Consider the following 21,807-nt stretch of genomic DNA (forward strand, 5'->3'; position numbering starts at 1 on the left):
ACTTGGATTTGTCCCCTCTGCTTCAAGTTTCAAGTAATTTCCTGTCCGGCTACGGCTACAGTTCTCAAACTGAGTGTCCTCCTCAGGCTCCCTGGGACTGTCAGGGGGTGGGAGGAGCCAGTGCCGACTGGCCCTGCACACACACACACACACACACACACACACACACACACACACACACACACACTACTCCCTCCCTCCCTCTCTCCCTAGCTCGCTCTCTCCCCCTCTCGGCTCAGGCTCACTCTGGCTTGTAGGAAGCCAGTGGGATCAAACTCTGTCTGTAATCCCAGCCAGCTGGGTCCCCTGGGCTTCACTTATCCTGCAGCTATGCAGCTCTTGAATGACATCACAGTGGCTTCCCCTCCAGCCCTGCTCTGAGTCCCAACCCAGCCCCAACCTCAACCCCAGCTCAACCTGCCCCAGCACCAGAGTCTGACTGCAGCCTCGGAGCCCAGGCCAGCCAAGCCCCAGTCCCCAACCAAGGGCTGTTCCAAACTACAGCAAACAAAGGAAAAGACCCCGGAGCAAAGGAGATCAAGCCCAGAGGGATGGGCAGGGCTACCAGGCCCTGGGAGAAAAGAGCATTATGCAAGGGACTGAGATTTCTTTCCCCAAATTTTCCACATTTTTCCCACTCCCAGCAAATGGAAGGCAGAGCAGATGACAACAATTTTCCAGCTGCTGAGCAGTAAGGTGGAGAGGGATTGTGTGTGTGTGTGTGTGTGTGTGTGTGTGTGTGTGTGTGTGTGTTTCCTCCCCTCCCCAACCCTATTCATGCCACCTCCAAGCCAAGTGTGGTAGCCAGGACATTTCAGTGGCTTAGAAGAAGAAAAAAAGAAAAGACTCCGTATGTCCCAGAGAGGGCTGGGGTGCCACTAGGAGAGGAGGGCAGAAGTCCCAATAGCTTTGGCTTCTGGCCCTGGAACCTTGACACAGTCTGAGCAAGGCTGCTCTGAATGCCGGTGGGGGTCTGACTGGAGCGTCTGAGGCTGCCTTCCTGTTAGCGCTGTTTATTGCCATCTGCAGGGCCACTTTTCCGAGGGTCAGGATGCCCACTGTCATCGTCAGCCAGCCAAATGTGTGACCAACCACTCAGCAGCACACAGGCAGGTGCCTGGAAGTTCCCACCACAAGCTTGGCTTGCCCTAAAAGGCAAAATTACCAGAGGACAGCCGCTAGGGCACCAGGTCCTTCCATGTTGTTTGTGTCTTACTTGGATCTCAGCTGAAACTTCCAACTCGATTCCCATGCCAGCGGGAGCTTTGCTTCTCCCCTGGAAGAGTCCCCCTCTACTCTCCCTTGGCTCCCAATCCTTTGTGACACCTAGGTGCTTCCACAGCTAAAGACTGTAGCCACTTTGAACCTGCCAAAGCAGCTCAGGACGGAGAGCCTGCCAGGGGAAGACCACCAGCCCCTCTAGGTCCCCCTGTGCCCCAGTCACCACACCCTGGCTTCTTTCCTCCTGCCCAGTGCCAGCTGCTTCTGACGACTATGAAGAAAAACTTGAGGGGAGGAAGAAAACTCGGGGCCTCTGCAAAAGGGCCCCTGCCCTGCCTGTCTCCGCTGATGACTCGGCTGAGCAAGCAAGGCAGGAAGCCAGTCTCATAGACTCTGGTGTTTGTTTTTGCATATTAGAAATAAAACCCAAGCTAGGCAGTGGTGGCGCATGCCTTTAATTCCAGCACTAGGGAGGCAGAGGCAGGCTGATCTCTGAGAGTTCGAAGCCAGCCTAGTCTACAAAGCGAATTCCAGGACAGTTAAAACTGTTATACAGAGAAATCCTATCTCAAAAAAAAAAAAAAAAAAAAAAAAAAGATTCCAAAGATAGTGAGGGAAGATGGAACTAGAAAAAGTCTCCTCTATCTTGGACTCTAAACTGGTGGAGACCACAGCCCATAGGGACTACTGCAATGGCCCTTTGTCTCCACAGCATCTTCTAGAACTAACCAGCAATGCCCAGGCTCCTGAAAGGGTTAAGGTGCTCCCGCAGACACGCCTGTCCCCACTCAGCCCACAACAGCAGCAGCAGCCCAGTTTGATTTTGCTTCCCATCTGAACACCATCTGTAGTATTTTGTGAATTACTAAAATAAATTTAACTTAAACCAGTTCTGAGCACCAAACTTCATGAGATCACACACTTGCTATGCTAATTATACACGTTTTACTTTTTCTTTGAGAGTTTTAAATCTTTTGATAAAGGATCTTACGTAGCCCAGGCTGGTCTTCAACTCACTACACAGCAGAAGATGACCTTGAATTCCTGATCCTCCTGCCTCCACCTCCTAAGGGCTTGGATTACAGATGCTGGGTTACTTTTGTTTAATATACATTACCATGGGAATTTCTGAAGTCAGTTCATAACCACTGAGACAGTGTGGCCAACGGACAGGACCGTGGAAATACTAGGTACATGAACAAGTGCCAATTTACTGTGAAAGCCAGGAAGGGTACTGGCATAGAGGACAGTCACTACCGTGGCTTCTAGCGCATTGTCGCAACCTCAGATGCATGGTCTTCTAGACGCGCATCTGCAGGGTCACATGGCGCATTCACTGTGACCTGGGGGTCCTGCTTCCTTTAAGTTTGGCTTGACTGAACCAAGAAAGAAAGCACATGTAGGATCTCTACAGAAATTAGGATTCCAAGAAAGATTTTGAAGAGATGAGAAAGGCTGGTGTCTTTCAGAGTGTGAAGTGATTTCAGAATGTAAAGAATTCTTTAGATTGCTGACCTGGGTTCCTGAACTATGAAACGTGAATATGTGAGCTAAGGAGTAGATGACCTCAATAACAATTGTATGGAAGGAAGGAAGGAAGGAAGGAAGGAAGGAAGGAAGGAAGGAAGGAAGGAAGGAAGGAAGGAAAGAAAGAAAGAAAGAAAGAAAGAAAGAGAAGAAAAGAAAAGAACAGGTGCCAACTGTGACCCTAACCTGACGACCTCTAGAAGACTATGGGAGTCCCTAGGAAGTCCTCTAAACACCCTGACTAGCGGACACAGTCTTCCCTTGTGAGATGAACACAGGATTAAAGCAGGTTCAAGTCTAGCCTGGGCAATATAGAGAGGTTATGTCAAAAAAAGAGAAAGGTGGGTGTCTTAGGGTTTCTATTGCCATGAAGAGACACCAAGACCACAACTCTTATAAAGGAAAACATTTCATTGGAGCAGGCTCACAGTTCAAAGATTTAGTTCATGATCGTCACGGCAGGAAGCATGCTGGCATGCAGACAGACATGGTGCTAGAGAGGTAGCTTAAAAGTCTATCCGATCCACAGGCAGCAGTAAGAGACAGTGCCACACTGAGGCTAACTTGCATATATAAAACCTCAAAGTCCACCCCCAGGGACACACTCCAACAAGGCCACACCTCCTAATAGTGCCACTTCCTATGGGCCAAGCATTCAAATACATGAGTCTATAGGGGTCATTCCTATTCAAACCACCACAGCAGGAGAGGAAGCAAGGTAAGGAAAGAGGGGCAGAGAGATCCCCACTTCACCCCAAAAGACAGAAAGCTCCATGGCTTGGGAATCAGAATTTTAAAATGCCCTTGTGGGCACAACCAAGCTTGCCCAATGATGGTCTGTCCTCGTGGCATCTAAACATTTCCTGTTATGGGACTTTACCATCTTCCCATTTCGTCTTTAAGTAACAGAAAGAAGAGGCTCTTAGCTCTCATGGTTGTCATGTCTCAGTTGACTTTATGGTGCCCTTTAGGTCGCTCAGAACAAACCAAGGTCCTCCAAGAGACCCCTACAGGTACTCAGGGTGTGTGATGTCCTCTGAGCCCCCCTGGACAGTCCACTCTCACTAGCTTATCTGTGCCACTGCCCTGTCCCTAGGTGCTCCTGTCACCCTCAAAAGGAGGCTGTATAGCAGGTCACATGAGAAGTGCACTACCTTGTACTGTCTGGAAGCCATACTTTCCATAACACAGACTCAGAGTACACCTAACCCCATTGCTTATGCCAATCCACCATCTGCAAGGATTTAGCTGGGAGCACAGCGTCTCAGCAACCCTGTCTCACCGGGCCAATACATACAACATGAATGCTCGCTCCAGGATATATAATTTAGCCTCCCCTTCTCTAATAAAAGATATTGTACTGAATGTCCAGCAAAGGCAAGAGTCTCATGAAATGACCCAGCCCTGGAGAATGTGATGTCACTGAAACTGTGAAGATGTTCGGTACAGTTCTGTTCCGGCTTCTGTGTAGTTAGCGTTCGTTCCCTGCATCCAAGACTCTAGAAGCAGGGAGGTGGACCCAGAGACCTTGTGGCTGCTTCTAGGTGCCCAGGATTCATCAAGTCCCCAGATTTGCTGCCACCGCGGGCAGCCATCCAAGGCTATTCCCTAGAATCACAACACAGTCAGCCCAGGGGACATCCTGAGTTCAGCTGCTGGTCCACCTGATCCCAGCCATCCAACTCTAGGAAGCAAAGGACCCCACAGATGGTTAGAGCCAGAGCCAAGATCACAACTCGGGGCCACTGACTCCCGGAAGGAAGCCATCCCTTACGCCAGACCTGGGACACTTGCCCAGAGAGAGGTGGCCGAAGGGTCCTAGGAGCCCAGCACACAGGGACCCTAAGCATTTCCTGCTGATCCAACAGTACAAAACTGGTGAGACACTAGAGGGCCACACCTCACTGGAGAATCAGCTTCTGCCTACAGATCCACTGACTTCTCCACCCTCCCAGGACAGCCGTGGCTCAGCAGAGTCCTCATCTGGGGAGAAGGGAGTTCAGCTTGCTATGGCCACAACTTTTAAGAAGAGGTTTCCTGTTTCTATCCTAATCCCTTTTCTCTATTGACTGGCAGGTATAGAGCATTTCCCAGGCCTGGCTCTTGGCTGTTGGTCCGTGTTAGTGACCCCCACCTTCTTCTCTCTCCCTCTCTTTCTCTCTGTGTGCACACACGTAATTAGTGAGAGTGAGCATGTACTTGTATGCCTGCATGTACAGAGGTCAGAGGCCCACCTCAGATGTCTTTCTTCAGGCCCTGTTTACCTCTTCCCTTTGAGACAGGGTCCCCTCCCTGACCTAGAACTCACCGAGAAGGCTAAGGGGACCTGCCATTGAGTCCCAGGGCTCCTCCTGTGCTCACCTCCCCATCACTGGTAGTACCCGGCTTTGTACACAGGTGCTGGGATAAAACTCAGGTCTTCATGCTGGCAAGACAAGCACTTTGACAGCTAAGCCATCTCTTCAGTCCCATGGCTCTTGTTCTTAAGGGACAAAATGATTGTGTGTCCTGTCTTCTGGCAGTCGTGGGGTTAGGAAAGAAACAGGGAACAAACCAGTGTCTCCAGAAGGGCTTCTACATGGTCTGTGAGCAGGTCCTTGGAGTAAAGCTGCAGAGCAGGGTGGGGGGTGCCACGTGCAGCACCAGGTGGTTGCTACCCAGGGAACATGTAGCCAGAGGTATCTGGAAGAAATGCCATGGGCATACAGCAGGCAGACCAGAGCTAAATAGAGAGAGGAAGGTTCAGGGAGGGGAAACTGAGTTCCCAAAAAACTGGACTCCAGTTCCGCTGCTTACTGCATGACCTTGGCTGGCTTAGTTGTCAGAGTGGCACGAGGAAAGAACGGTGCTCTAGAACTTCCGGTTCTAGGGGGGAACCCGGGATCATGAAAGAGGCAGCACACATAGGCAGAGGGGTGGGGACCGGAAGAAGCACCCCACACCCTGTGACAGACATGGTTTCAAGTAGCTGAAGGTGCAGGGAGAGTGGAAGGCGGGGTGGTAAGAAAGAGGGCAGGAAGGCCTGCTGCCTGGCAGGATGCAGCACTGAGGCTGTGTGTGAGCGTGCATGCAGGTGTGTGTGCATGAGTGGGTGAATGTGTGAGCACATGTGTGTTGCATGTATGTGTATGATAGAAATGATAGAAATATGGTCCCAGAATGCCCTACGGTCTTCCCCCAGCCCAGAAGACCTAAAGCACAGTTCAGGGCTACAGGGGCAGGGCAGGCTGTGGAGAGCAAGCCTTCTAGGGGGGCTCCAAATCTACTCCAGGAAGGCAGCAGGCAGGGCCAGTCTGGGAGTATGGTCCCCGGGAATAGGATAAGATTATGCAGGAAAGCAACTATCAGCTCCCAGATGAACAAAGGACAGACAGACATCTGACCCTCCTGGCTCTCCTCACCCTACTGCTCCCAGCAGGGACATGCCTCAGAAACATCTTCACCTGGGAAAGTGGAGGAGAAGGGAAAGAAGGATGGACAAGTTTGGGGAGCTAAGGCGAATCAATCAACACCTACATCCATTCGCCAAGTGACCACGCTTAAGCTGGGGTCTCTCACTGGCCTCCATAACTGCCTGCCCAATGCAGCAGCCGAAGGGAGCTAAAGATGATCCTGTCCACATGCTCTTTCTGCTCCCCAAGACAAAGGAGCCCCAAAGGGGGACAGGGAGGCACACAGTCAGGGCTCAGAGGCATCAACAGTGATAACAACAGAGGGGACCCCGTGACAAGCTCAGAACCAAGCACCTATACACCAATGGCCAGGCTAATACTGAGTCCCTGGAAGGGGCTCCCTGGGAATTGCATGAATGTCAAGGAGAGGCTATGAGCATGCCAGGTTCGTGTGTAACACCTCTGGGCAGACCACGGCCACATAAGGACCCATCTTCGTCAGTGGGTCAGTCTCAAACTCTCAGCCTGACAGAACTACTGGAGGCCGCAGGGTCTGTGTGCCTCAAGAATACAGCTCCTGCTATGAGAGAGGGGAGTACAGGGCTGGAAGTCCAGGGGTTCATTCGGCACACCACAGGGGACTGTAGAGTGACCCATGGAGTTCTCTACAGAAGAGTGTCTGCAGAGTAACCCAGGGGCTCAGTGCACAAGAGAACTGTGCGGAGGGTCTGTGGAGTTTTCGACATGCGTGAGTGTGGGCGGGGCAATGGACCCAGATGATCGGTATTCCCCTTTAAACCAGGCAGTTCACTTCTGTGATGAGTGAAACGACCTTCCCTGACTCCCAAGCCCTCCACCCCACAGGGAACATTCCTGGATAGGAGGCAGCCCCCACCCCTCGGCCCAGCCCTGGGCCTTCCCACCCTGGCATCCTACAAGGAACACCTGTGGACACTCAGAGGTTCCCAACCTTAGTTCAGACAGAGGGGGCTCTGAGGGAGGAAGGGAGAGGAAAGATCTGAAGGAAGTCTTTGCTTTCATATCAAAGTCTGACCTCACTGGTCTAGGAGTAGAGAGCACAGAACCAACATCAAAGAAAGCTTGCTGCCGACCTCCCCACCCCCACCCCCCCGCCAGCAATCAAAGCAACACACAACTAAAGCCTCAGATAAGCGTCAGTGACAGCTGTCAAGACGGGAAACTAGACAGTGAGAAGTCAGGGCCTCACCCTCAGCCGGCTTTGCCTCTGCTCACCAGGCAAGGGGAATCCAGTTGGAGCCAGCAGGGCTGGAGGGGATCCAGCTCTGCCCTTAAAAGATCTATGTCCCTGTGGGAGAGGCTTTGGGCACAAACAGTTTCAAGAAAGGAGAGAAGAGGGAACGAGGAGTCTGGAGTGGAAGACATGGTGTCCTCTTTACCCAGAAAGCGAGTCTTGTCAGAGAACGCTAGAAGTCGCCTTGTTCCTTTGCGGACACTAGCCCCAATCACTCATGTCACCCACACAGGTGCATGGGTGGAAAAATTCACCCCAACTTCAAGAAAAACTGTCCTGAAGCTGGACAGTGGTGGCACCTGGCTTTAATCTCAGCACTCAGGAGGCAGAGGCAGGAGGCAGGAGATCTGTGGGTTTGAGGCCAGCCTGGTCTAACAGAGCAAGTTCTAGGACAGCCAGGGCTACACCAAGAAACCCTGTCTGTCTCAAAAGAACCAAAAAGAGAAAAATGAAACATCACCCATTCCCGTTTCTCAGCCCATAACTACAAGGGTTCTCCTGGTTACCAGATCCCCATCGCAGGCCTCCTCTCTCTAAACCGTCCACTAGGTAAGAGAGGGGCCTCACTCAGCAGTGTTACCAGACAGCAATGACAGCAGATGGGGAGTCCCAGCCAAGGGTACCAAGAGGTGACTGTGGCTAGCATTGGTTTGTTCCTCTGAGCAACGGGAGGTTACTGGAGGCCTGCCCACCTTAGGGAAGATGTTCAGCCAGACACTGGCTGAGGCACCTGTTTCTCTTCTCCTGTTGGTTATGCCACTGGCTAGAGGCTCTAAACTCATCTGAAGCTATTTTCTGCCCTGGGGCTAGGGCAGAAGCAGTGACTTACAGGAAGTCTGTAAATATGCACCAGCCTTTAGTGGTCCCAAAGGCCAAGCAGAGCAATAAAGAGGCCGATTTGTTTTCATCGGAGAAATGCTGAAACTTAATCCCTGAGCAAGTTGACCCTGCAATGGCTGCACCTCCACCCACAGCAGAATTAGCCAGTGTCGTCCCCCCCCCACCCCGCCCTTCCAAAACGCCCAAGCTGCTCCCCTGGGGCTGGTAATGGGAGGGGGACAAGCGAAAAGGCAGCTGTGGCTCCAGCTTGCCGAGGCAGGCCTCTCCTGCCCTGCCACTGGTCTGCAAGGGTCTCGATGATACAGGCACAGCCGTGGGCTGACAGGCAGGTTTCCTGTTTTAACTCAGGTCCTTGTTCCTGGGGTTCCAAATCTCAAAGCTGCGTGGGACAGGAGGGCAGGTTTCCCGCAGACTCCTACTCACGTGAAGAAATAGGGAGAAGTGTTGGGATGATAGACAGTGGGTACCAGAACTCCGGCTCCATCCCTCATCATGGGCAGAGGTAAGGAAGTCCTGGCTCTTCTACAGTATTCCGCTCAGGGGGTGAACACAGTGTGGGAGCAGATTGCCCTCTGGCTGCAAATGTCAATTAGTACAGCCCTTAAGGGGGCCAACCTGTCACTGCCCATCCCCCTGCGAAAGGTGGCCTGTGACTTACACAAATAAAAACAGCACATTCCCAAGATGGCCCATGACAACTTTTCTAGAAACAAAAAAGCCAGGCTGGAAATAACCTAAAAGATCGGTTACTTAAATCTAGGTTTTCAAGAAAATACTATGAATTTCCGTGAATAAAACACAGCACATAGGTATGGTAGAATATTATGCAGTTAAAAAAAAGAGAGAGACGCCTCTGATGTGCTATTTGGGAAGATCGTCATCATCTACCATTTGGTGGAAGAGTTTAGGGGAAAAGTCACTGCAATCCACACAATGGCTACAGATTTAAGTGACCTGGCCCCCATTAGATGGGACGTATTCTATCACAGCCTCCATTTAAGCCACACCAGCCCCCACTTATGATCCCCAAACATCTGGGCTCCTGGCCCAGGACTTCTGCAATTGTTATCCCCATCACCTGGAATGTTCTTCCCTAGTTATATACCTGGGCAGCTCAGTCCTCCTCCAGTCTTTGCTGTCCGCTTAGTAAGACCTAAAATGGGTAATCCCTGTGTTTAAATTCCTAACCGCCATGCCGGCTGCCCATCCCAATCACTCTTTCACAAGCAGAGCTCAAGTTTCTCTTGTCTCATGACATACTGAGATACTGTCTTACATGCCTTCTCATCCTGTGCCTTTAATTCTGTGTGTGTGCATTTGTGCAGGTGTGCATGGAGGTCAGAGGGCAACCTTGGATGTTATTCCTTAGGTGATGTCTATCTTTTTTTTCTTTCTTTTTTTTTTTTCTCTTTTTTTGAAACTTATCAAGTAGGCTGAGCTGCTTGGTCAGCAAGCCCCAGGACTCCTCCCATCTCTGCCTTACCATGTTGGGATCACAAGCACATGCCACCATCATGCCAGACATCTACATAGGCTCTGGGGGTCAGATGCAGATCCTCACGGTTCTGCGGGCAGTTTACTGAGCCATCACCCTAGTCCCTGATTTTCTTTTAAACCATCTGCCTTCTTCCACCAAAACACAAGCCCTGGGCTCTTGTTTCCCTCACTGTCCTGTCCTCAGCAAATGGGGAATCAAGAGGCCGGCATATGCAGGCCCTCAACAAATGCCTGGGGACTGAGGGCACCATGCTACTGAGGGCCCAGGTGCCACCCACCACACATGATCTGTGCTCCTTCCCCTCCTCCACTAAGTACAGTGGGTGGGCTCACGGTGACCTAGAACCATGCCTTTTCTCGTCTATATTCTGGCATGTGGTATTTGGAGGGGCTGTGACCAGTGCTGGAGTGCAGACCCACCCTGGGAAGTGAAACCCAAGAGATGAGCCACCCTGGGGGGGGTGCAGCCTGCATTAGGACAGTGGGAGCCGACACTGGACAAGAAAGCAAAGGTCTGATTTAAAGGTCCGCTTCTAGCTGGGATGTCTAGAAGGTCGTCTGACTCGCTTCCAGAGGTGTTTTACAAGGTCCCTCCGAGAGGCAAGGCTTCGTGATAAACCTCTAAGTCACTGTCCTAAGCCGTGTGCTTTCCTTCTCTCCATTTTGAAGATGGGACTATTGATGCTCAAAGGCTGAGCACCTTGCCAAGGGCCAACAAAAGGCAAGAGGCAGAGCTAGGACTTGACCAGAGCAGCCCGAACCCAAGCCCATGCTAGCACCTACCCTCAAGGCCCTGCCTGCCTAGGGACTGGCCCTCCTGAGTGAGACCCTTCCCCCATAGGACACTAGGAGACACTTCCACATTCCTGAGAGAGCCAGTCTGTTGCTGAAGCCCATAAGCTTCATGGGGAGGTCTGGCAGGAAGGGGCGTGGAAAGGAAAGGAGGTTAGAAAAGATAAATCACCCATGGGCAGCCTGGGAAGTGGAGGGAGGGATGACATCCAGGAAAGCACTGAGCCTCTGCTAGACCTAGATCCTTGAAACAATTTCCCTAACACAGCCCCCAAACTGTCAGTGGGATAGAAAGCAGGCCAGAAGACCGGCCCGGAGGGCGGGGCTCTGCAGCAGGAAGGACAACTCTGTAGCATGAAAGGTCCCCAGGAAGCTGGGGTCAGACAGCAACTTTTTGATGAAGCTGCTGGGGAGACAGGTACCCAGAACAGGGCCGGGCAGTCAGCAGTAGAGCTGCTTACAGCGAGGCAGAGGGCAGACACTGCACCAGCCTCGGGTGTCACCCCAGGCAAACATTCAGGACAGGGAGTGAGGCCAAGGATCCCCAAAGCAGGGACAGACACCCCAGTGCTGAGAAGCATACTCCAGAATCTAGAAAGAACACCCTCCCCACTGAGGGTCTGGATTCTAAGGCAGTCTGAAGCCCTCCCAGGGGTCAATAGTCACTAGAGCTGGCTGGTAACAATTGCGGCTGCCCAGGTAAATCTGAGGAACCAGTGACAAAACCGTGGGTGCGATCCTAGGACATGTCTACACTGTTCCCCTGTTAGACAGCCTGCCAGCCAAGAGGTCAGGGCTTGCTCCGCTGCGACACCATACAGCTCTTCGTCTCCTAGAAAAGGGATCTCTGAAAGACTGAAATCTAAAGAGAGAAAGCCCTGTACCTTGAACAGCAAGGCAGCAACAGGACCCAGGTGTGGCTGAGGAAGCATGAACTCACCCTGAGCAGCACACAGCATCTGTACCTCCCCCCCTCAACCCCCACCCCACCCTCGTTCTATTCACCCTTACCTCACACAGATCTAGCGAGCATCCACTAAAGACTCAGCCTTCAGGAGAGCCAGGCTGACGTGACTGCTTGTAATTTCTTTTTCTAAAAAGGTTTTCCTCTTGCCTCAGCTACCACACCTGGCCTTGAGTGCTTTTCTTAACCTCAGCTTTCTAGACTTTGATCAGTGTCCCTGACTTTTAGATCTGAGAAATGACGCTATATCCATTGCCAGGGCCCAGCCCTGTGTCATGAAGCCAACTGCTCTGAGTCAGGCGTCATCCCCTGGCCAGGACCCTTCCCCATTTGGCTGTGGGTTCAGGATGGCTGGAAAACTTATGTGACACCCCTACTCCTGTCCCCAATCATCCCCAGACTTGGCTTGCCAAACCTCAGGACTAATTGCCTACTACTTGTAGTAAGTGATTGATTAAGAACTGGGGGAAGAGAGGGAAAAAGGAAAGGGGAGAGGGAGGAAGGATGGAGGAGGGGAGGTGGATGAAGAGAGGAAGGGAAGTGGAGGGTAGAAGAATAGAAGAACAGAGGGAAGGGGGGATGTGAGAGGGATGAGGGGAGAGGGGAGGATAGACAGAAGCATATTTAGTAGGTCAGAAAAACATGTGATCAATGGCAACTTAAATCCCATTCTTGGTTATGGATGAGGACATGGTACCCTAGGCCGAGGCCAGGTCACTTACATTCATCTCCAGGTCTGGCAGGAAAGGAAGGGGAGCAGGGCCTGAAGGGACAGAGAACATGTTCCTTGTCCCCAGCCTCCATCTGGGCACTGGGCTGCAGGCAGAAAGCTTGGCACTGCTCAGAATGTGGCTCCAGCCTTCCACCTCCTCCCGATGGCAGAGATTGAGAGACCAAAGACCCATTCAGCAGAGAAGGGATCAGCTTACCACGTGCTCCGGACGCAGACTGCTGCTCAAGCCTGCCAGCAGCAGTGCAGGGCGGGCCAGTCGAGGGACCAAGGGCATCAGGACAGGGCCAGCCAGCCCCAGCCCACGGGGAGCAATGCTAAGCAGGTGGCTGGCAGATGCTGGGTCATGGGGGTCATAACAATCTTGTATTTGAATCCACTGATTGGCCCAGCATATTAGAGACGACTCTTCTTTAAAGAGGAACCCAGAATCCTCCCAGAGGCCATTTCATGACTATACACGTCACTGTCACGGCAGGTACCCACATCTCTCAAATACCCACACAGCACTCACATCTCAGGGTCTCTCTACCCAAGGGAGCCAGGAGAACAGCACAGGGACTAAGGAACAGCCAGAGAAGCTACCAGGTTACCTGAGAAGTCTCCAGATCTACTGACAAGGGACTCAAGAGCCACAAACCTACACTCTTCCGGATCTACAGGTGACTTGCCCACCCTCCCAATGGTGCCCAGCAAGCAAGAAAGTTCTAGAATGTACATCATCTCCTCTCTCCCTAGCGTTAGGAAGAGCAAACTTTCTATGCCCTTTAAGCACACACATATGCACATAAACATGTGTACATATGTGCCCATGCACACCGCACAAACACAAACCTGCCACGGACACACATGTGCACACACACAGTGATGGCCAGGCAAGAGCTGACAAGGTGAGCTGCCAACTCTGAACTGATGTCTGAATTTACCAACACTTTGGATCTTCCATCATGTCAGAGTAACCCAAGAAGAAATGGAACTGGCCTTAGCATCATGGGGACAGGGCAGTGCAGAGCAGAGAAAAATGGCAGAGGTGAACAAAACCAAGTGGCTTTATAATCACCTCCTACATGCTCTGACTAGGCCTAGAGGTGACAGACAGTGCTCGGCTAATGGAGCCTGGGGGGTTAACCAAAGCCATCCAGCACCAAAATGTGCTATAGTCCTCACAGCCACCAGCAGCAGCAGCAGCAGCAGCAGCAGCAGCAGCAGCAGCAGCAGCAGCAGCAGCACCATCCTTCCTTAGAGCTGTCCCCTTAGGAATCCAGTTCCCTTAACTCAGTCATAAGGAACCTGAAGGCTGGGGGAGGGTAACTCTCCAGCCATTGGAGGCAAGTGTCCTAGTCCCAAGAGAGCGTCAGAGAAGTAGATGATTCCCATAGAGAAGAGGGGAAAGGGACAGGGGCCTCTCAGCAGGACAGGACTCATAAAACCCCATCTTTGTCGTATCTACTCCAGCATGGCTGCCACAGACAGAGTCCTGCCAACATAGCACTTAACAAACACTCTGCTTCTGGCACCGACCCTCCCTGACTCGGAAGCACCACTCCTAGGTGGAAGGTCCTGTTATGGTACCTGTTTTCCAGACAAGTGGCATCAATGAGAGAGACACTTCTAGATGAAACCCCCCTCACTAGGGAAACTAGGATGAACAGAAGCCTATTCCTATCCTCGGTGGACAGATACCTTGAGCGGGGAGTATGCTTGACTGGAGGAAGCCATGTGAATGGGGATGTTTGTTACTGCAGATTCTGCTAGCCTATGCTGACTGATGCAACCACTCTGCCATTTCTTTCCCCTATGGAACTCAAGAGTTGAGAAGATAAATGAGTCAGGACCATCTCATCCTCTTTTTAGCTCCCAAAGAAAACACTGGTTGAGCTCAAAATGAGAAGAAATGCTGTCTACTCCTACATCCTATTTCTTTCTTTTTATCTTTATTTTATTTTCTGTGTATGGATGTTTTTCCTGCATGTGTGTATATGTACCATCTGTGTGCCTGGGGCCTTCAGAGATCAGAAGAGAGTATCAGGGCCCCAGAACTGGAGTCACAGACGCTGTGAGCCACCATTTGGATGCTGGGAATTGAACTCACATCCTCTTATGGAAGAGCAACCAGCATGCTCTGAGCCAACTCTCCAGACAACTCTCCAGCCCCCCCCCCACATCCTATTTTTTGTTTTGTTTTGTTTTGTTTTTTGTTTTTCGAGACAGGGTTTCTCTGTGGTTTTGGAGCCTGTCCTGGAACTAGCTCTGTAGACCAGGCTGGTCTCGAACTCACAGAGATCCGCCTGCCTCTGCCTCCCAAGTGCTGGGATTAAAGGCGTGCGCCACCATAGCCCGGCCCCACATCCTATTTCTATGCGAACTAAAAGTGAAGACCCACAGGAAGGGGTCATCAAGGATGTCCAGGACCCTTAGCCCAGATCTTCCTCTCCATCTCTCTGGGTCATTCCTCTGTGTCTTTCTCCTCATTTGTTACCTGTTTGCGGCATCTTCCCCTCCTCTATCTTCCTCCCATTTCTCTCTCTCTCTCTCTCTCTCTCTCTCTCTCTCTCTCTCTCTCTCTCTCTCTCCCCCCCCCTTCTCTCTCTCTCTCTCTCTCTCTCTCTCTCTCTCTCTCTCTCTCTCCCCTTCCCTCTCTCTCCCTCCCTCCCTTCTTCCTTCCCTCTCAAAAAAGTCATTCCTTTGACAAGCTCAACCCAGACCAGGGACTCCTTACTGTAGATGAGGGACTCTTCTCAGCTGAGACAGAAAAACTGAAGAAGGATTAGAACTCTCCCCTGAGAAAATATATGGTTTTCCTCAGAGCCCAAGAACATAAAAGTTTGGACATCAAAACCAAATCCCTTGCCATCTACCCTGGGTACCTCACACAAGCACAACCCAGAAGTGACAGATAACAGCATCCTTGCCACCCCCATTAGGCATGAGATGAATTTCCTTCTCCCTTCACCCTGACTTCCAGTCTGAGAATCTGCTTCCACGCCCTGGTCCCCAGTCCTAACTCCCATTAGCTAATGGCCAAGAAGTCAGAGGACAGCAAGTGGAGGGCACTGGGTCAGCTCGGTTTCCTGGCTCTTCAGCTTCTCAGGAGCAGAGGCCACCCCACCCTGCTACTGGAACTTGTTTCAGAAAGTGGTGTCTTGGAACCCTCTGGGAGAATTTGGACACTGCTCTGTGCAGCATAGACAAAAACAAAGTCCTACCCCCACCCCCATCCAAGAGGTGCTGGGACCTGGGCACGGGGGCTCAGAGCTCGGGCCAAAGAGCTAATGGGACTCCTGGATGCTCCAACTGTGGTGTGAGCCAAGGCCAAGCTGACTGGCTCCACACCAACTCAGAGGGAGGTGGAGGAAGATTCAAGGAGGAGAGCAGCAGGGGCCAGACAGCTCTCCACCACAACCCAGGATTCTCACTTCTCCCTACTCAGAAAACTGAGCCGGGATGTCCAGCTGCATGGAACACAGAAAGTTCCATCCTACACGTGATGGGTTGAGCCATCCCCTCTGGGCCACAGGCTTCACAGTGCAGTGGCTGAAGAAAGAATCAGTTATGGCAAAGGAAAGCCACTGAGGCAGGTCCTGCATATAAAGAGAAGATCAGGATACAGACACACAAAGGTGGACACAGGGCAACGGCAGAGTCTACACGCCGAGAGGACAGGCCTCAGGGACACCAGCCCTGGTCTCAAAATCCAGAACCATGAGAGCAAATGTCTGTCCATTAGGGCCCACCTGTGGTGCCTTCAGATGGTTACCCAAGACAGCTAGGACCAGAGACCCCCAGGAAGAAGTCCCTGAGATGGCAAGTACTTCTCTCCCGGGCCATTGGCCCTGGACAGAGCCTACTTCCAATATGGGCTTCCTTCTTTTTCCTCTCTTCCCTCATTGCCTCCTCCTCCCAGCCTAAGCACAGATGAACCACGTGTTACCCACAACCAAGGTGACAAGCAGTCTAAGCAGTCCTGTTTCCTCCTCTTAACCATTAGACACACACATAGTCCTTTACCCTCTGGGTCCCAGGATAGAGAGCCTCCCACGGAAAGGCCCCCAGACAAGGACAGGACTGGAACACAATCCATGCTCAAGCTTTGGGCTAGCCTTGGTGGTCTCCAGGCCCAGTGGGAATGCAGCCCAGGGCCAGGCCACAAGACACACACACAATCAGAGCACAAGGCAGCCATTTCCCGGCAACTGTTCCACCCTAGGCTGTCAGGCCAGGCAGGGAAGGGGACAGCAAACCCCTAATCTGCCCCTCTACGGGCAAAGGGCCAGCTTCTCTGCCTGCATATAGCAGCCCCTCTGTCCTGATAGGACCAGCTGACCTCGTTACTGGCCCAAGGTCCTGCCAGCTCCATCCCCTGCTGGGGAAGCACATCATGGAGTGAGGGCTGCAGAGCCAGCCAGGGCCTCCCTCGTCTGTCCTGCCTGTCCTCTGAACCTGCTACTCCAGGTTCCCCTCAGACCCTAGCTCTGTTCCTCTTCCTTCCCTCGAGCTGGCTCCATGCATCCTTCCAACCCTTAATTATTCTACCTTTGATTCTCTTGGCACGTTAGCGCTCACAAAATATTTTTACACTTATCACCGCATCGACTCTGTACCAGGGAGAAATGGCGAGGCATTAAAAATTCCTTCAAATTGCCAAGTGTTCTTGTTAAAAATGCAAACTTCCCCAATAGGGAAACAAGGAGGCTGATGGCGGCAGCTGCAGAGACAATTCATTCGTTCCTCTGTTCCACCCCACACCCAGGCCCCTCAGCCACTCAGAAGACGGGAACTGGGTGTGGGGGCAAGGATCAGAGTGGGAGAAGAAGGCCCCTTGAGAGGGTACAAGAGCAAGCCACCAACCTGGTGGTGCCACGCATAAATGCACTCCCGTGGAACCCCTGAATTCTAATCTAGCCTCCCTCCTCCGGTCTGTCTGATGGCTGCAGCATGGCTTCCAGGTCAGAGCCCTACAGGATGTCTGGGCAAGGGCGACAGAGGAGAACGGAGAGGAGGGAAACAGGTGAGAGTCCCAGGCCATGTTCTCCCTCCTCGGTACCACTCCATCACCAGAGCAAGCCCCAGCTGGCTTTGGTGTAGAGAGAGGTTGTCGCTGGTGTCCTTGAGAGAGCACAGCCTGGGTCTGAGGAGCAAGTCATGGTCCCACCTTCCAGAAGACCTCAGTTACCCCAATTCTGAAGACAGATGCAGGGGACCCTCCAACCTGCTCTAACATCCTGCCTTCCTGTGGCTGAATCAGAAAACAAGCCAAGGGCCAAACCCAAGGTGGCATTGCAAGACTTTGTGCTCAATCTAGCAAGCTCATCTTCAGAGACTCTGCCCCTCAACCTCCTACATATTCCAAGAGCCAAACAAACCAATGGACCGGCCACAGAACTCTCCAGAGCACACCTGACTGCAGCTGAGCAGGAAATAGGCTGTGTTTTCAGGCACGTTAAGTAGGCACAGACACAGTAGCCGCTCTGCAGCATTTTTCCCCCTTTTGCATCTTGAAACGCCACATTGAGTTCTCAGATATTTTCACTGGATCCTTATATATACTATTAGGTCCCCAAATACTTCATCTACATATCCCTTCTCTGGCCTCTACAAATACAGACACAGCCTGGAGACACCTGAGGGCAGGTTCCAAAGAGACGGAACAGGTACTTCCAGCTGCACTTATAGCTGCCCCTTCTACAAAGACCCCAGAGAACCAAGGTTCCACAGGCCAGGGCTGCCCAGTTTGGTGAGAGCCTGGCACTCGTGGGTCACCTACCCTCCATGCCATCCTCACGATGTCCATTGAAGTTGTCATAGGAATCCCACCGGATGAGGGGGTCCGAGGTGTTATAGTCTACAGATACGCTAGGCCCGTTCTCCAGGTGTTCCATGCCTGTGGGGAGACAGCAGGGGACAGAGGGGACAGGAGAAAAGAGATGAGCATCTAGTGAAGCAAAAGACCAGTGAGCTCCCCTATGGGCCATCCCTGATGAACTGTTTGCTGTCTTGAATGTCTAGAATGGGACAATGACTTGGGTTACCTGAAGATTCCAGGAGTTTGGGACCAGGTCATAGGGGCAGATTAACACAGGGCACTGATAAAGAAAGGACCTCCCCCCCCCCCCCACAAACCCTAGAGAGAGAGCATGCCTGCACCCACTGGGTGGCTGCTCCTATAACATCTATGGCCCTGGGGCAGGAGCAAGGGTTGGAGAAGGGATAGGGACAGGCTTGTCCTGGACCACCTGTAAGAGGGGACAGCAGGGACATCACAGGCAGGACATTGAGAGGACACAGCCTGGAAAAGGACATCGCAGGTGTGCCCTGCCCCCACTTAAGATGCTCCCTATTCCAGACAGACAGCCATAAGAACAGGCCAGTCTCTTTTGCAACCTCAGAGTCAATTCAGCCAGTTGCCAGGCCATCCAGGGTAGCCTATCGTCCTGGCCTGGCAGTCCTTTCTTTAGTCTACTCAAGGTCCCTCTGCCAGTAACCTAACTTCATCTCCTCCCATTCTGTTCTCAAATAAGATAAAGAGCAACTGGTCTCCATATTTAGAGTCAAGAGGAAGAAAGGTTATTATTAAACTGGCCTTCAGGTTGAGCCACTTTGGTTCATAAATACCCACAATCCACCCAACACCTCGGAATGTGCTCTGGCTGTCCCTTCCATCTGCCAAGGCCCTCAGTCTCTGAATATAACAAGATGGTGACCTACAGGGACCAGAACAGTTTTGTCAACTCAGCGCCTCACTGTCTGCATTTATTTTTGTTATATTGAAGTTAAGGAGCTAGATCAGATTTAGCTGGAAGTCCACTCTGATGCCCTGGTCCTGTACCTTGACCCACCTCTAAAGTACCATCATGTTTGTAGAGCTGACCAGTGGGAGGATGCTGAGAGTGAGGTGGGGAAGGCAAGGCTGCAGGGAAAGGGCTAAAACGTCATCTGTACCTTGAATTTTCTCTGGCCCATAGGAAAATACAAACTCCACTTTGCCATAATCAGGAAATCGATCATCTAAAAGAGAAAGAAAGGAGAAAATGGGTCCCATATCCCTAAAGAGAAAAGTTTCTTATAGAAAAGAATGCAGCCATATGTGTATATATAGTTAATAATATAATACATATAATCTTTTACACAGAGGAAGTTGCATGTACATAGGGAAAAAATATTTTGAGACAGGTTCTCAGGTAGTCCAGGCTGGCCCCAAACTCACTATGTCGTTAAGGATAGACTTCAACCATTTTCCCTCCAACGCTTGAGTGTTGAAATCACAGGTGCAGGGGATCAAGCCTAGGGCTTCACAAGCACACTAGGCCAGCACATGACCAACGGGGGAACAGACCCAGCCCAGTCACACGTCTGGAACTGCAGGCCATAGCCTCACCAGAGCTCTACTTAGTGTGCGGCAAGCTTAACCCTTTCAGTTCTGACTACATTAGTCCACCTTCAAGGCTCTACGTCACAGTCTGTATTTGCAGCACTATTTCCAGGCTCTAAGTAAAGCCTGCTTGATTCACTGCTATGAAGGTAAATTATTTGTCTCCCGTTACTCCCTCTTCTTTTTTTTCTTTTCCTACAGGGTCACACTGTAGGAAACTCTCTCCTGTCTCAGCCTCCTGAGCACCAGGTTTACAGACATACTCTTCCACACCCAGCCTCCTTTCTTCTTAAATCTTGGTAGGTTGTTATTTATTCCACTGATTCCCTCCAGTACTGTGCTGGATAGTTTGATGCCAAAACTCAACACGAGCTAGAGTCACTGGAAAAGAGGGAACCTCATTTGAGAAAATGCCGCCATAAGGACAGACTGTAGGCAAGCCTGTAGGGAATTTCCTTAATAGTGATTGATGGGGAAGAGTCCAGTCCATTGTGGGTGATACCACCCCTGAGAAGATGGTCCTGGGTTCTATAAAAAAGCAGGCTGAGCAAGCCATGGGGAACAAGTCAGTAAGCAGCACTTCTTCATGACCTCTGCATCAGCTCCTGCCTCTAATTTCCTGCCGTTTTGGAGTTCTTGTCCTGACTTCCTTCCATGATGAACAGTGATGTGGAAGTATAAGCCAAATAAACCTTCTCCTTCCCAAATTGCCTTGGTCGTGGTGTTTGATGACAGCACTAGGACAGATACTGTGGCTAAGTTTCTGTTTGTAGGTCTGTCAGTTCTCAGTGGTTCTCCACGACTGCTTTTTCTATCACTTGGCAATGAGCCAAGGAAATTATAATGAAATGTCCTACTTGTTCTTTGTATAACCAAATTCCACTACCTGCAGGAAGTAACCCAAGGGACACTCAAAAAAAAATGAAATTTGGCAAATGGATGTGTTTCATTTTATAGAGTTTGAAAACTTAAAATATGTACACCATACTATAGCTACATAGTTAGTATTTCAATAGGCAACTGCCTTGAGTTCTGAAAAGGCTGATTCTGTGATTATACATTTCTTAGACATTATGGCCATCATGGGGATACCTGTACAAATTAAGACTGACAATGCTCCAGCATATGTCTCTAGTAAAATGAAAATAGTTTTTCTGCATATTACAACATAAAGCATATTATAGGTTTACCACAAATCCTACAGAGCAAACAGCTATAGAAAGATCTCATTGCATTCTAAAAGCTATGCTTAATAAACAGAAAGGGGTAGTAAAGACCCCCAGAGATAGATTGTGCAATGCTTTATTAATTTTAAATTTCTTAAATGCCAGTGAGAAAGGAATGACAGTTGTGGTGAGACATTGGATAAGAGAAAAAAAAAACTGCTGAATTAAATCAGCCTATGTACTTCAAGGATGGATTGACCTCAGAATGGAAGCCAGGACATGTGTTACACTGGGGAAGAGGTTTTCTTTTGTTCCCACAGGAGAAGAAAAGTTATGGATACCATCAAAATTGATAAAGATTAGATTCGAACAGGAGAACCTCTTGATTAAAAGAGACAATAGTTCATCAATCACTGTGGCCATTCAATCTAAACTAACTTATAAGACTAACAAATGCTTTCCATTTGATCAGATATAACCTGCCAAAAAGGAAAATTCCCAATGTCAGGGTTGGGGCAGGGTTTTATTTTTGTCAATCCAGGAGAATGAAGGCATCCAATTAATGAATCTGAAGATCACTGGACAAGGCAGACATCTAAAGAAAAAGGACGAATCATCCAGAGGAAATGTTTCAAGAAGAGTAAATTGGCCTAATGGTATATCACAGGATATAATTTCCAACAGGATAAAATTTCATAAATCTTCCCAAATGTTTGTTTCTGCTGTTCTCTACAGACATATAAGATAAATGATCTTCTTGTAGTCCCAGTGCAATAAAAAATTCAAGCTGCTTTGGAATTGGAATGGCTCTCTCCTTCTCTAAACCCAAGCATGCTTCTTAAAGAAAAATCTAAAATCTCTGTCTCATGTCAGGAGAACTACATGGTATGGGATAGAAGAAAAACCAAATTTAAGGGACTATTCTATCATCACTAATCTCATAATCCTTTGGTTTTATTTTGACCTTTGAAAGCTTTTCTTAAGGTATAAATATTATCTTAAAGTTCATAAGATTAATATATTTTTAAAAAACTTT

General features: G+C 50.4%; 1 protein-coding gene across 17 annotated transcripts in view; it reads right to left on the reverse strand.

The window, feature by feature from the left end:
- The window catches only part of Tns1 (tensin 1), a 217,421-nt gene that overhangs the window by 51,968 nt on the left and 143,646 nt on the right, over nt 1-21,807 (reverse strand). For all 17 annotated transcript variants that reach the window (XM_050123778.1, XM_050123776.1, XM_050123777.1 and 14 more), the window contains 2 exons: nt 19,176-19,241; nt 18,001-18,117 (listed from right to left, as the gene is read on the reverse strand). In XM_050123778.1, coding sequence (XP_049979735.1) covers nt 18,001-18,117; nt 19,176-19,241 — 183 coding nt within the window. The remainder of the gene's footprint in view (nt 1-18,000; nt 18,118-19,175; nt 19,242-21,807) is intronic.

This window comes from Alexandromys fortis, unplaced genomic scaffold (assembly GCF_014885135.2).
Source record: "Alexandromys fortis isolate MF-2015 unplaced genomic scaffold, M_Fortis_MF-2015_v1.1 scaffold_220, whole genome shotgun sequence".
NCBI lineage: Eukaryota > Metazoa > Chordata > Mammalia > Rodentia > Cricetidae > Alexandromys > Alexandromys fortis.